Genomic DNA, 16,392 nt, shown 5'->3' on the forward strand with positions numbered 1-16,392 from the left:
CAACTGATTTTTGTATGTTGATCTTGTATCCTGCTACTTTGCTGAATTGGTCAACTACGTCCAATAGTTTTCTTGCTGAGTCTTTAGGGGGCCATCTCCTTTATCTTGTCCTGGAGTCTGTTGTTTTGCCACATTCCTTGAGAGTCTGTTTTTATTGTCATATAGCTGCATTCCTTGAGGGTCCAGTTTCTATTGTTTTGCCACATTCCTCAAGGGTCAGTTTCTATTGTTATATTGCCAGTCTTGGTCAAAACCAGTTCTGATTGATCTCCATTGTCAGCATGTCCTTTGCCATTCTCTGTCACAAGTTCACTAGTGCTGCTGCCACGCCAAGTGTACAGATAGCCTTGGAGTGGGGTGGGGGTAACGCTAAGCCAGCTTCTCTGGAGTTGACGCCTGCTCTTGGTGCCCGTGTGGGTCAGAGGAGAGCTGTACTCACAGGCTTTGCAATGGCTGGTCTTATAGAAGGGGCTCACCAGGATATTTCTTCCTAGGCACCTCCGTGAGGGTTGCCCAGTTAAGCACTCAGGATTCAAGTCAGAGCTTATATTATCTCCTGTTTGCTACTGACAAATGTGTGAGCTAGACAAGTTATGGAGTCTCTTGATCCCGTCTGAAAATGGGCGCATCACAGCCACTTCACAGGACCGCAATGCTAGTACAATACTGTCTTTTTATTTGGCCCGCAGCACGGTGCCCCTTGTGGGGAGCGCTGCAAACAGTTCACATTAGCTGAGCTGCTAACTGCAACACTGGAGGTTCTAATCTAGTCAGAGATGCCTGGGAAAAAAGGGGTTGAGATTGACTCACTTCCTAAAAATTAGCCATTTGGAGCCCAGCTCTACTGTGACTCGCAGGGGCGTTTCTGTAAGTCATGATCCAGGATGCAGCTGGCAGCACAGTGTGTGGGCACAGCACGGTGTCACCACTGGGGATGGTTTGGGCAAAGATCCTTCCCACAGAGGAGCTTCCTGCCAGTCCTTCTGTCCCTCTTCCTAACCCTTTCTGGGTGAAGCGTTCTCCGGGTCAGCTTGCATTAAGAACCCTCTGCTTATGTCTCATGTTCTAGGGAAACCATGTAGCCATTTACTTTGTTGCTGACCCAGATGAAACTCAGATTAAGAAGTCAACTGTGTGACAGGAAATCCAGCTGGTGAGGCCCCACCCTGGGGAGGGGGAGAAGGAGCATCAGCCCTTGTGCGGACCCTCCTGCCCCAGCCTCCTACTTCCAGCCACAAGGAGCGGCTCAAAGGCAGGAACAGGTTCCTTAACACAGTGCTCAAAGCTCCTCCCACTGACAGCCCAGGCTTTGGGTCGCAGATTCTTCGGACTTGAAACCTGGGAATCCTCTCAGCCTTGCTCTTCTTCCCCTATTCCTTCCTGGCCTTAATTTTGGTCCCTAATCTCCTTTGGTTGTGATGGCTGCTTACCTGCCTTGAACTTGGTTCTTGGATAGAGTCAAGTTCATGGTGTCATATTTCCAGCTCCATCCATATCCATGATCTGTCTTGACTCACACACTGATATCAGCTATGAGGAAGCAAGGCTGGGGCTACCCTTTCTGATATGATCTAATTAATATGAATGATTAAACTGTGATCATCTTCTGGTGGATTTTCTGAAGGTTGATCCCCTGAGTTCACATCACAGCTCCATCATTTCTAAGCCTTGTGCTTTTAGATAAGTCACTCTATATCCTTGATCATCAGTGTCCCCATCTGCAAAATGGGAGCAGTAATAGGTCTGCCCATAGACTCTCATGGAGCCTTTGTGAGATTTAAATGAAAGAAAGGATGCAAAATGCATGGCCTAGTTCCTGACATGGGAGGTGCCCTCCATAAACTACAGCTGTAGCCCTGTCGCCAAGATGTCGTTCCCCAAGTACAAGCCATCGCGCCTGGCCACTCTACCTACTACCCTCGACCCAGCCGAATACAACATCCCTCTAGAGACCCGGCGGGCTCAAGCCGAGCAGCTGGCCATTAGATCCCGGCTTAAACGGGAGTATCTGCTTCAGCTCAATGACCCCAACCGGAAGACGATCATTGAAGATCCTGCCTTGATTCGTTGGACATATGCAAGATCAGCAAATATATATCCCAATTTCAGGCCCACTCCCAAGCTCGCTATCACAGGAGCTGTGTTTGGCCTTGGGCCCCTCTTCTCCTGGTACTACGTTTTCAAAACCGAGAGAGATAGAAAAGAAAAACTTATCCAGTAAGGAAAATGGGAACGACCATTTAACATCTCATATTAAGTGAGACAGAGATGACTGTGTATTATTGTTTAAATAAATCTTCTATTAATCATTAAAAAAAAAACAACCAAAAAACTACAGCTGTAATTACCATTGTTATTTACAGATGTGTGAATTAAGGCATGGCACCATCGTCCCTTTCTTTGGTATTTGTACGGAACCCCCAAACATCTGCATTGTCACCCAGTATTGCAAAAGAGGAAGTCTGAAGGTAAGTAAGTAAAATGGGAAATCTTACCTCAAGTTAGAGTAGTGTCAGCTGTTGAGGAACCATATCAATGCTGTTCCCACGCTGGTCCAAGGAGAGATCCTCTCTGGTCTTTTTGCAAGATCTGAATGATCCTGTTAGACTCCGGCAGGGAATCAGATCGGCACCTGTGTTTGGTCTCCTTTGTTCCGGGTGGAAGCGTCTGAGGTTGGCTTGCTCTCCTGAGACATCACTGTAATTCTTTATTGTGATCCTGGGACCATTCTGCATGTGGTATGTGATCATCAATCTGCCATCAGGAAGAAGGAAGTGTTTGGAAAGCTGAGGACTGTGTACTTTTTCAATATTGAGTCAGTGCATGTCTGGGGGACAATGAGGCTGCATTGAGCCCTGGTGGTGGTGGAATGCTGACTATATGTTGGGCTGCTGACCAAAATCTAACAGCCGTACTGAAAGAGGGAAGATATAACAGTCTGTTCCCATTAAGATAGACTCAAAGTAGAAGGAGGGTCGCTGTGTATCAGATCAACTTGATGGCACTGGGTTTGATTTTGGTTTTAGCTTCAAGTGGTTAAAATGAAAAAATAAAAACCAAACCAAACCAAAACCTCAATGTCATTGTCATTGAGTTGAAACACACAGCTCAACCTCCAGGAGTTTTCTGAGGCTGTAAATCACAGGGAGGAGAGTGCACTTTTCATCTGTGGAGCAGATGGTGGTGGATGCCCGTCTTTGGACTGGTAACATAATTCCCTATCCACCAGCCCCCAGAACTCCCTAGGTGATATTTTTGTTGTTATATACCATCAAGGCAGACCAACCCATAGCTGACCCTCTAGTGAGTTTCCAGAGGGAGTAAATTATACAGGAGGAGATGGCCCATCTTTCTCTCATGGAGAATCTTATAGATTAAAACCATGCATCTTTGGATTGGCAGTGCAATACCTTGCCACTAAACCACCAGAGCTAGGTAGTATTAGTTCCAGCCAAAAAGTAGCTATGTATTAGAGTCACATCCGTTCAATGAATGAAGCTCATTGAGCTCCTGGTTGTGTCACTGTCGATAATCGGAATAAATTTTTTATTAGGATGTGTTGGAAAAACTCAACTATTGAAATGGATTGGATGTTCAGACTCTCATTTGCATATGACATCACCAACGTGAGTATGACTTAATCTTTGTTAAGGAAGAAATTTGTTTTCCTGAGGATTTCTCTGCCTTGGATTAAAAGTGAGCTGTGGTCTTCTCTGAAAATTCTGGTCTTCCTCCAATCTCTTCTTTTTTAAAAGCTACCACTTTACTCAGTTTGCCCATAGGTTTCTCCCTCTGTGGTCTCAAGGGAAGATGGAGAAAGTATTTTATACTAAAGTATCTTATATAAATTAATCTAACACTATGTCATTATATTTTATATTTGTATTTTATACTGCTGTTGTTATATTCCATCCAGTCAGACCTGACCCTTCACTGAGTGGGTTTTCAGAGGCAGATTCACATGGGAGATTGTCCATCTTTCTTTAATGGAGTAGCTGGTAAGTTCAAACCATTATATAAATATAACTTAAAAATAAAATTCACTATGGAGAGGGTGAGACCAGGCTGCTCCTAGGAGGTAAGAATTCTGAAGCTTTGTCTGACATACTTTGGGAATGTTGCAAGGAGGGACCAGTCCTTGGAGAGAAACATGTTTGTGATGGTGGAGGGACAGTGCAAGGGAGGAAGACCCTCGATAAGATGGATTGATTCGGTGACTGGGGTCATGAGGGTAGGTGTGTCAAAGACAATGAGATTGGCAGAGTTTAGGGTTGTTATACGTGGGGTTGCTATGAGTCACAGGCACATAACAACAACATATAAACATAAACTATTGTATTTCATAATAGTTTATATTTCACTAGATTATTTTAGATTTTTGTCAAGTCTTTTACACTAAGGGTGGGTGCTAGACTTAGCCAATCAGAAAAGAGCAAGGACTGTACAATTTAGTGTTGGGTGTCTTACAGCAATGAGAATATAACTATGAGACCATGAGATGAGATGAGAAGGGACCTTCTTAATACTCCTGGAAATGGGAATTAGTGCCGCAATAACCCAGCACAGCTACTGAGGGGTGGGCTATGAATGTAGATGTGAGAAGATGTTGAAGCAGCCTGAAACTTTACTTTGGGACAATGGGGCTTTGGTGACTGAAAAGAAAAAGGAGAAGGAGGAGGAGGAGGGGAAGGGGGAGGAGAGAGGGAGGGGGAGGAGAAGGAGAAGGAGGAAGAGAAGGAGGAGAAGAAAGAGGAGGAGGAGGAGGAGGAGGGGAAGGAGGAGGAGGAGGAGAAGAAGAAGAAAATAACTAGACTATATTTGTTCTGATTTGGCTCCACCAGGCACTCTCTGGCAATTTGTATGAATTCACTTATTTACTTCTCATGATAAAATACACTATTATTCACATTTTACAGAGGAGAAAACAAGGCAATGAGAGTTTATACAACTTGCCCAAGACCCCATAGCTGGTTAAAGATTGAGCTTGGATTTGAACTTGGGTATTTTTTTGTAGTCTTATACCTTTAACCAGGAGCTCTAGAGTAAATGTTAGGCTGCTATTTGAAAGGTCTGTATTTCAAACCCATCATCTACCCCAAGGAAGAAGGACGTGGCAGCCATTTCCATAAAGATTTCTAGCCTTGGAACTCATCTGGGGTAGTGCTACCCTGCCCTAGAGGGTCGCTATGAGTTGAAATTGACGCAAGAATAATGAGCTTTAAAAAAAAAATCTGTAAGTAAAGCCCAGGTGGTACAATGGTTAAGCACTGGGTTGGTAACTGAAAGGTTAGTGGTTCAAATCCACCCAGTGGCTCCTCAGAAGAAAAAACTGGTGGTCAACTCACATAAAGATCATAGCCTAGAAAGCCACCTCTAGTGGAGTTCAGCTCTGTCCTATGGGGTCACTGTTGACTTGAGGTACCCCATGACATACCCTGATCCACTCTGTTATTCTGTGGCTCCTGTGTAATACTCTCTGGACCCCAACTTTGTGTGGATATAATGGATACAGTTGATCTGGCCAACATTGAAGGATTTTTCTTCCTCAAGGCAATAAATGCTCTTGTTTCTAAAGAGCTGAAACTTAATGGCCTGTGAAACTTTGATCTCCCAGGCCTTAGTGGGAAGCTAGCATATCATTATGAAGGAAAGCAGACAAATAGAAACCTCTCTGTGATTGGATCTCCATGGGCAACACCGGGCTTCCGTCATCAATATTTCAATAAACCCTCACTGAGCATCTGTTTTGGGATTAGGCACTTTTGTAGGAAAAGAAAGACTGGCTTCTGGTTGTGATTGGCTTTAATTATTTTAGCGACTGTGGAGGGGCTGTGGAATGTCTCATTGAGTTATATTTTACTTATAATACGCTGAGGTGACAGGATTTTGATACATTGACTTAAATGCACTCCTCAGCAGTATCATCTCCTTGCTGGAGAATTGGAACTGACAGCTGACCTTGCAGTGGGTTTCTGGAGGTGATAAATCTCATGAGAGGAGATTCCCTATCTTTCTCCTTAGGTATTGATGGATTCGAGCATCCAAAGGTACCACCTTTGGCTTAGGAGGATGCCACCAGAACACCCTAAGTGGAAAATTGATGTTTAAACTTAATTTTACAGTTTTCTCTTTTTAAATTTATCCATAAATTAAAAACTACACAAGTTGTTTGCTTTATGTTTTTTTATAGCATGAATTTGGAGAAACAATGAAAGTTATACAGTTGTTCAGGTCTTTTGTTCATAGGGTCACTATGAGTCCTCTATGACTCAGAAGTACTTAACAACAACAGCACCAACATTGAGAGAGCTCTGTGGGCCTGGTGGATAGAAAGTTATACTAACAAGTCAATGGTGGTTGATTTTAATCTATGGCCCTCAGGCCTGGTTTTAACTGTTTTTGGTAAGACATTTTTCTAAGTGGTATAGCACTGGTCTGTCCATTTGCTGTGCAAAGGTAACTCGTGGTTGTTGTGATGCTAAACACTGTGGCACTGATGTGTCAAATGTGATAATGGTTACCCATGGTGGACAGTGTTTGGTGGAGCTTCCCAATTAAAACAAGCTTAGGATCAGGAGTGGCATCCACTTCCAAAATAGCTTGTCTCTGGAAACTTTATGAACTCGGAGAAATGATGAATGTTATACAATTGTCCAGGTCTTCCATTCATAGGATCACTATGAGTCACCTACGGCTTGATGGCATCTAACAACAACAGTAATATTAATAATAAACTCCACTATTACTTCATTACCCACTGCCATGGTGCTGATTGAGATCAGAGCAATCCTTAATCAAGTTTTCAAGACTGTGAATCTTAATGAGAGGAGACTGCCTATCTTTCTCCCATGGAACAGCTAGTGGATTTGATCAGCTGAACTTTTGGTCAGCAGTCCAACATGTAATGCATTACACCACCAGAGTTCACTCATTAATTCTTCACTAACTTCAATATCACTAACTTCAAGTATTAATATGAAATCTATTTTAAAGCGGGGTTGGAGGGAGTGAGCCTTTGAAAGATAAAGGACCTAGTTCACTGGTAAGAGGCAGACAGGATTTTCAAACATCTGCAGCCAAGGCTGGGCTCTTCCAGCGGTACTAGGTAAACCCCTGCTGAGTATCAGTTATTGCTGTTATGTACCATGGAGCTGGAGCTGACTTATAGCTGACCCTCCGTGGATTTTCAGAGGCAGTTCACACAGAAAGAGATTGCCTATATTTTTGCTGTGGAGCAGCTGGTCAATTTGAACCATACGCCTTTGGGTTGGCAGTGCACCAAACCCATTGTCACGGAGTTGATTTCTTTTTTTTTCTTGGATTTATTATTTTGTGTGTGTGTACCATTAAATCGGATCTGACTGAAACAGGAGGAGATTGCCCCCCCATTTCTCTAGCAGAGCATCTGGTGGATTTGAACTGTGTTGTGAGAAGAGACCAGTCCTTGGAAAGGAACATCATGCTTGGGAGGGTGGAGGGACAGCGCAGGAGAGGAAGGCCCTCTATGAGGTGGATTGATTCAGTGATTGGGATAATTTGGATGGGAGTGTCGGAGACAGTGCGATTGGCACAGGACAGAGCGGAGTTTAGGGCTGTTGTACATAGGGTCACTATGAGTCGCAGGCGACTCGACAGCACATAACAACAACAACAACAACCTCTGGGATTGCAGTGCAGCTTCTTGTCACTAGGCCACCAGAGCTCCCTGGTTGAGCTTCACAAAGATGCTGTGTGTCACAGGGTTTGTCTGTCAGTTTTATGGAGGCAGGTTTGAACTGCCAACCTTTAGGTTAGTAGCTCAGCTCAAACCATTTGTGCCTAGCAGGGATCTCTACCAGGAGACAGTTGTGGAAACGAGAGGGAGAGCTAGTGTGAACCTCCGCCAACTTTTTAGTAAACGTAGGAACAGTCAGCAGACATGTGGTCAGACTGCCAAGAGTAATGAAATCTGGCACATAAAATGTGAAGCTTCTCATTCTGTTTGTTCTTTGTCAATATCAATAAAATCTGATGCATTGCCCATCAAGACAGGAAATACAAAGAGATGTGTGTTTTCTCTTTAAGAAGCTCACACAGCTGAGAGTTCTGCTGTTTGCACTGTGATGGGAAGAGCTCCCATCAGAAGTGAGGAGAACAGAAAATCCCTCGTGGGTGGCCTGAGTGCAGGGAAGGGAGCAAGTACAGTGAGCTGGTGCGAACCAGGGTGGTCCATGGCCCGGCTGTCCTGCTTGCAGTTTCAGAGACTGAAGAAAGCCTTCATTGACGATTGTAATTGCCCTCAGTGTAGCTGGGGCATTTACATAAGATCAGAAGGGCCTTCCCGCTAGGGCATGGTGTTCATGTAACTTCTGGCCATGACCTTGGCCCATTGGAGCCTGGCTGCGGGACCCTGAAGAGGCAGCCACCTCTAGCACCACATGTCGGAGGCCTGCCTCAGTCTGTAGGGCATGTCTGTTGAGTCTTGTTGAACGGGCTGCAATTCCCCCATGAGATTCAGCTGTGTAATTTCACGGACACTGAAATCCCACTGATAAAGGAACACAGCCTACTGGTGTTTTGTTTTACAGGCAGACATCATTGAATTTTTTTTTAACGTTTCGTTTTGTGTAATCTCAACAAAAGTAAAATAACCAAAACAAATATATAAGCTACTTTTGGTGCCTCGTTGTCATTTGTACTATATACTGGCCCACCAGGAAAACCAAAGTACTCCACGTTCAGCATAGTTTCTAAAAGTATGATTTTGGTTTACATACTTGGGAGGGAGGCAGAGGAGAGGAAGGGTGCCCAGCCACTGTCTCAGGCATTTCCTTCTGGAATCAGTCCACATTTTAAATGCACTTTTGCCCTGAGCTCTTTCTAGGGTAGGACAATGGCTCAGCTTTAAGAACTCCAGAGGAAGAGGCGAAGCCCAGACCTGGTGCCCCAGGGACCGAGGGCTCTGTCCTCAGGTGTAGTAGCCAGTTCAAGACACCACCTTCTACACATCCTTCCTTCTGGTGCCTCCTCAGAGCCACACTCATGGGTGACCCCCTTCTCAGCTGGGCTTGTGATTCCTTGCAGACTTGGCAGGAACCTTCCATCTTGGTGTTGGGGAGCACGGCTTTGATGCCTCCTCCGCCCTATCTCACTCACAATCTTCCAGGGCAAAGTAAACAGTAAAACTGAGTGACTTAGAGGCATCTTGGCTTTAAATCTCAGCTCTGTTAACTGCTCCTGGAAGCAGTTAACAACCCGATGAGCCTGAAAACTTGGAGACAGAGAAAGAAGACACTGAAAATCCCTTTGTGGATTCTCGCTGAGTTCCTGTGAGTGCTGGAGCAGAACTGTGAAACGGAAGAGGACTTGCACGGTGGATTCTGGAGAAGCAGTTTGCCTGACCTTTTCCTTGAGGTACCTCTGTGGGGATTCAAAGCCTCAACCTTTGGATTGGAAGCTAAGTATGTTAACTATATGCATCACCCATTCACTCTTGTCCTGCACGCAATCTGCAGCTTATAAAGGTTCTCAGATTCCTCACTGACCTTGCAGCATTTGGACCTGAGTGTTGGGATATTGTTGTTACGTTCTGGCGCATCAGAACTGACTCACGGCTGACCCTCCAGTGGGCTTTCAGAGGCTACAAAATGGACCAGAGGAGCTTGTGAATGTTTTTCATTTGAAGCAGCTGCTGGATTCCAGTCGCCTGTTTTTGGGTTGACAGTTAACTCCTTACCCACTAGGCCACGGGACCCCACATTCCATGTTATGGTGCTTCATTATGATTTGGAGGCTCTGGGGTCACAGGGTGGGGATGTGTGTCACTAATCCGATCGCCTCTGTGGTGGTTTTGATCCAATGGCTGCTTCTCGGCCAAAGGTGGACAGTCTCCTCCTGTGTGACGTATGGCCTCTGAACACCTGCGGAAGATCCGCTGTGAGGCAAAGCTGCCTCGATGGACAGCAGTGGATGATTGTTAGACAATAACCAAATTCAAACTCGCCTTTTTTTTTTTCAGTTGTTTCCAACTCATAGTGAACTCCAGTGGGTTTCTGAGGCTGTAAATTGCAATGGAAGAACACTGCCTATTCTTCCTGCAGAGCCACTGCTGGATTTGAACTGCTGAAGGCGCACACTCTTTGGATTAGAGGTGCAATTCTATATAGGCTATAACAGCAGACCTTGTTGTATATGATAATGATAATAATAAAAGTAATATAACAACATGCAATCCCTCAAGAACACAGATTTTTCATAGACAAGAACATAAACATTTTCCAGTGTTCCTTATTTTATTGCTTTTTTCAATAAAATGCTCAAACAAGACCCTTAATTGCATGCAATAGTATTATCATTAATAAATGTCAGTAATAAAATACTATTAATTGCACAGTATTTTAATATACTGATACTATTTATTATACTGATACAAGCTTTCATGATAACTTATATTGAGTGTTTATTATGTATGTGATATGATATCTGGTAGCTCATGTGTACAGATTGTTATTCTTGATCTCCGCCATTAGTCTATCGGGTAGACACTATTGTTACCTCCAGTTGGAGACTTGTGGAGTGAAGGCGTATGCTCCGGTAGAGTAGTCTGTAGAGAGCTGGGCTGATAACTCAGAGGTGCTGCTTCTCTGGTGGTTTGGATCCACCAAACAGCTCCAAGGGAGAAAGATGGGCAACATCCTCCTGTGAGATTTAGTCTCCCCAAAACTGCTGGAGGGAGTTCTGGTGGCCCAATGGGTAGGGGGTTACACTGTCATCTCAGAAGCTTGTGGTTCAAGTCCACTAGAGGCTCCACAAGAGAGAGATAGGCAAGCTCCTCCTATGCGATTTTCAGCCTCCAAAAAACATAACAACAACTTCTGACTGGTCAGCGTAGAGTCGGTTCTGACTTGATAGCAATGTGTGTTTGAGTGAGTGAGGGGAGTTAAGTAACTTGCCCACCTGTAGGTGGTAGCGCTGAGATCTTTTTACAAAATAATAGTTTATTTACAAAATTCCAATACATTGTTTTTGAGAACAGATCCTTCCAATTTCCCTCACACCCCCCCCATCAAATTGTACAATCCCATCATTAATACACCCCCTGGACATTCTCATCCCTCTGCTTCCTCCCTTCACCTTCCTTGGATCCTTATACTCATTCTACAATAGTGGTTTTATATAATCTTTGTCCTTGTGGGCCTGAGTTAGTTCACTCAACATAATGCTCTCCAGTCCAAACAGACACATGGAGAAACGCTCCAAATCACTGGCAATAAGAGAGATGCAAATCAAAACCGCAATGAGGTATCATCTCACTTCAGTAACAGTGGCAAAGATTATCAGGACAGCAAGTAATAAATGTTGGAGAGGATGTGGCGAGAAAGCAACTCTTATACATTGTTGGTGGGATTGTAAAATGGTACAAGTACTCTGGAAGGCAGTTTGGTGCTTCCTCAGAAAGCTGAACATAGAAATGCAGATGACCCAGCCTGTCCACTACTTGTAATATACCCTGAGAGAATGAGAACTGAGGCATAAACAGATTTGTACACCAATGTTCATAGCAGCATTATTCACCATTGCAAGAACATGGAAACAGCCCAAACGTCCAACCAAAAACGAATGGATTGAGAAATTATGGTACATTCACACAATGGAATACCATGCAGCGCACAGGAGCAATGGCTTAGTAAATTATTACCTAACTTGGTAGAGCTGGGATTGTAATTTAAAGGTCCAGTTGTTAAAAACCCCACTGCTGTCCTGTGGAATCTGTCTCCTAGCGACGCTCCACGCAGTTTCTAAGGCTTTGAATTTGTGCAAGAGGACACTGCACACATTTCTCCTGCTAAGTGGCTGGTAGATATGAACTGACAACCTTATTAAGTACGATGTCACCAGGACGTCCTTTCTTGCCTTTATTGTGATGAGTGGACAGAAGTGATTTTCTCCTGTGTTGATGTCCCTGCTGACAAGAGCTCTTGCAGCTTTAGTACCTTTCTTGTTGATTTGGTAAGACAAAGGTCAGAGGCTTGACCCACCCCATCAGCTACTCCTCTGAAGAAAGAGGAAGAGGCTTTTCTCTTAAAGACGAGAGAGAGCCTGGAAGCCTATCGAAGGTTAGCATGAGCTGGAAAGGACTAGAAAGCAAGAACAAGTAGATTTGCCTTAGAGAAAAGTAAAGCCAGAGTATTCCTTGGAGGCAATGATGACCAACACATACTACGGACATGTCATTAGAGGCTATTCCTTGGAGAGGGACACGATGCTTGGAAAAATGGAGAGTGAACGAAAGAAGACCCTCAACGAGATGGATTGACACAGTAAACGCTCAGTGGGCTTGAGTATTGTCTGAGATAATGTGGCTGGCACCGGATAGGGCAGGGTTCAGGTCTTCTGTTCATAGGATTGCTATGAGTGGTACTCAAAGGCACTTAGCCACGAACAACAGCAGTGTGTTAGGGGCTATGGTAGTATATATAGCAGGCTAAGTGGAGGATTGTTAACTGGAGGGTCAGTAGTTTGACAGGACCAGTGGCTCTGTGAGAGGAACTTTCTTCAGGATTTAGACCCTCAGAAACTCAATGGAGAGTCTCCATGGGTCTCCATGCCTCAGGGGCGAGGGGTTTGATTTCCCTCAGCCCCCGGCTCTGAGTGAAGCCCTGATGGGACCCTTGGCTTCTCTGCACCTGCGTCTGTCCTTGTTTCCACTGTGGGCGCAGGCCCCTGACCAGCCCCACGGCCTCGCTCTCTGTCCTCCAGGGCATGTACTTCCTCCACCAGAGCCCCCTGGCATCCCACGGCAACCTGAAGCTGACCACCTGCCTAGTGGATGGGCGCTTGAAGGTGAAGCTGTCCGGCTTTGGGCTGTGGACGCTTAAGTGTGGACGGACAGAGAAGACTTAAAACGAGCGAAGCACGGACTATTCAGGTGAGCAGGGGAGGTGGTGAGCTTGGGGCTGGGCACCAGCTAGTGCGTCTTTTCAGAGGATGGTCTTTATTTGCACTTCGGGGCACACCCCTCAGGGCCCTTTAGGTCAGGCCTGCCCAGGGCCCATTTCTCAGGGCCGGATGTTTTCCTGCCTGCTGTTTCCTGAGCTAGAGGGGGTGGCGTTTGTGGATCTCAGGCCCCCGCACTGTCCCCTGCTCTGCAGAGCTCTACTGGACCGCCCCAGAGCTGCTGCGCCTCCCGGGGCACCCTGTGCCAGCACCCCACAGCGGGATGTCTACAGCTTCGGGGTGATCATGCGACAACTCATCCGCCACCAGGACCTCAGCGTGGGACTCCAAGGTGACCCAGGCCGCCTTTGAGGCTCCCTCCGAGCTGCTTTTAAATGTCCATTTTTAGTAATTGTCTTGTGAATTGTCCAATTAGTTTGTCTCCTTATCTTTCATTTTCCAAATACAGACTTTTTTTTTTTTAAAAAAATAAGAAAACAAATTGCATTTTGGCTACAAAAAATAATCAAGATTTACAAGGTTGGACAAAGAGGCAGAACATGGTGGTGACATTCATTGACTATTCATTAAAATAATTTGCATGGAACTTATTACATAGAATTCAGAATTGCTTACAACTGCCTTTGGGAATGTCCAATGCTATTTGCATATATGTTCCTAACATCTATAGGGTCACCATGAATAAGAGTTGACACACCTCAAAATTTTTATTTTTATTTATTTTAATGAAAGTTTACAGAAACATTGGATTTCCCTTCATTCATTGTTGCGCACTTTCCTCTCTGTCCACCCCTTTCTCCCTGTTCACTTTTCTCTTTGCAAAGTAAAACCAAAAAAATTTTAAAAAATACTATTTCATTGTTATACAGTCCCTCCCCCCAAGTCCACTCCACTATGCAGCTTTCATTCTGGACTCCTGTCATTAAAATAGTGTTGTTGTTGTTGTTGTTGTTGTTATGTGCCATCGAGTCGTTTGCGACTCATAGTGACCCTATGTACAACAGCCCTAAACCCCGCTCTATCCTGTGCCAATCGCATTGCCCTTGACACACCCATCCCGATTACCCCAGTCACCGAATCAATCCACCTCATAGAGGGTCTTCCCCTCCTGCGTTGTCCCTCTACTCTACCCAGCATGATGTCCCTCTCTAAAGACCTGTCTCTCCTTACAACATCAAAGTATGTCGGACAAAGCGCCAGAATCCTTGCCTCCAAGGAGTAGCAGCTCTCTCCCTCATCTGTTTCAGGGCAGTATACATTATTTATTCCTTCTTAGTTTACCCCTAACTCCGATGTCAGTCCCGCTTTACAACAGTAGCACTATGTAGTATTTGTCCTTTTGTGACTGAGATATTTCACTCAGCACAATGTCCTCCAGGGTCACCCATTTTGTATAATATTGCACGAGTCCCTTGGTTTTCAATGCAGCGTAGTATTCCATTGTGTGACTATACTACAACTTCTCTAGCCATTCATTTGTTGAACCCCTGAAAATATTTTTAATTAGATTTTTTTTTAATCTTTTCTTGTGTACCATCAAATTGGATCTGACTGGTACTGGAGGAGATTGTCCCGCCTCCTTAGCAGAGCATCTGACGTATTCAAACCGCTCACCTCTGGGATTGCAGTGCAGCTGCTTGCCACCAGAGCCTGATGAAACCCTGAAAATTTTTAAGAACTCATATAGAAGGGCTTCGTCTGACGTACTTTGGACATGTTGTAAGGAGACACAGGCCCTTGGAGAGGGACATCATGCTGGGTAGAGCAGAGGGACAGCGCAGGAGGGGAAGACCTTCTATGAGGTGGATTGATTCGGTGACTGGGGTAATCGGGATGGGTGTGTCAGAGGCAATGTGGTTGGCACAGGATAGAGCAGGGTTTAGGGCTGTTGTACACAGGGTCGCTATGAGTTGCAAACGACTCGACGGCACATAACAACAACAACAACAACAACAACAACATATAGAAGGGTACATTCCTCCAAGAAAAGCTGACTTAAAAAATTCTTTTTAAAAACCAAACTTGATTCCAAAACAGATTAACTCACACCTCATTGCCATTGAACTGGAACCTACTCAGAGCTGACCCTCTATTGTGTTTTGGAGCTTTTAAATCAAGGAGAAGAGGCCTGTTCTCCAGAGCCCTCCACGTAACCTCCTGTCTCCCCGTCATTGCAGTTAGTGGCAACCAGCTCAGAGCTGACCCTGCAGCAGGTTTTCAGAGGCTGCAAATCACTGGAGAGAAGAGTGCCTTTCTCTCATGGAGCACCTGGGGGATCCCAACCACCTGTTTCTGCGTTGACAACACAATGTTGTACCCACTAGGCTGCCCGAACTCCCTCCTGATTAACTGTTGTTGTTGTTGTTATGTGCCATTGAGTCAGAACCTACCCAGAGCGGACCCTCCAGTGGATTTTCTGAGGCAGTAAATCACATGGGAGATTGGCTATCCTTTTCCCTCAGAGCAGCTGGTGGATTTGACCTGTATACCTTTGGGACCGCAGCACAGCTTCTTAGCACCAGGCCGCCTGAGGGGTGCTTATATGCTGTCTGGTGACACAGGGGTTGAAGAGATCAGTGGTTGCAATTCCCTCTCTGCTCTGCAGGAGGCAGAGGTGGCCATCTGCTCCTGTGGTAAAGATGGCAGCCTTACAAAGTGGACAGGGCAGCTGTGCTCTGCCCTACGGGACCTCCATGAGCTGCAGTGGGCGGGGCTCACAAAAGTGGGAAGTATTTGCTTTACTTCTTCCCCTTCCCCCAGGAGGGTTTTGAATATTTCTCTTAAAACACCCAAATTCCTCTGAAATGCTAGTCTGCTTCCATTCACTTACAAATTTTCCAGTTCTAGGACCTCAAACCTTTAACAAACTCACCAAATGAATTTCAGAAATCATCAACCAAATCAAAAAACCCCACGTCCACAACTCCACTGAGACCCTCCCTGTCAGAGGAAGAGGGCATCGGAAACCTCGTGGGCATGGTGAAGGCGTGCTGGGACGAGTCTCCAGAGGAAAGGCCCAGTTTCTCTTCCATCAAGAAAGTTCTACGAGAAGCCAGCCCGAAGGGGTGAGTTAGACACGCGGTAGCTATTCTCTTCTCGTCATTGGAGCCATAGAATCTAAACTGGCAAGTGCTGTGATTGGTGCTAGTAGCAATGACTCAGTGAATTAATAATTTGTTTTATTCACCGCCTACTCATCTTTTACCACTTGAAACACTGGGCTACATGCTCCTTAAAGTGAAGTGATAACATTTCCCTTCATTTTAGAGTGATTGTAAAAACACCTCTAGAAGGAATGTGCCCACGACCTTCTTGTTGTATTTCAGACATCACTAGTCCATCAAGCCAATCTTTCCCCAGCTAGTCTTGACATGGCCTAGGAATCCTCCTCAACCAGCATTCCAAGAGTCCTAAAGATCACCTGGCATTGGACTGTCAGATAAAAATTGTTCACCA

At 45.1% G+C, this 16,392-nt stretch overlaps 1 protein-coding gene and 1 pseudogene across 1 annotated transcript in view; both read left to right on the plus strand.

The window, feature by feature from the left end:
* Positions 1–16,392, plus strand: part of LOC102865440 (guanylate cyclase 2G-like) — a 60,549-nt gene that overhangs the window by 34,460 nt on the left and 9,697 nt on the right. The window contains 8 exon segments of the mRNA XM_006880168.1: positions 1,070–1,153; positions 2,364–2,468; positions 3,554–3,562; positions 3,564–3,626; positions 12,739–12,907; positions 13,131–13,163; positions 13,166–13,254; positions 15,784–16,001. Of these exon segments, the coding sequence (XP_006880230.1) occupies positions 1,070–1,153; positions 2,364–2,468; positions 3,554–3,562; positions 3,564–3,626; positions 12,739–12,907; positions 13,131–13,163; positions 13,166–13,254; positions 15,784–16,001 (770 nt within the window).
* Positions 1,868–2,257, plus strand: LOC102866120 (annotated as a pseudogene).

Source organism: Elephantulus edwardii, unplaced genomic scaffold (assembly GCF_000299155.1).
Source record: "Elephantulus edwardii isolate Elephantulus edwardi_28Jun2011 unplaced genomic scaffold, EleEdw1.0 scaffold00006, whole genome shotgun sequence".
In the NCBI taxonomy this organism is placed as follows: domain Eukaryota; kingdom Metazoa; phylum Chordata; class Mammalia; order Macroscelidea; family Macroscelididae; genus Elephantulus; species Elephantulus edwardii.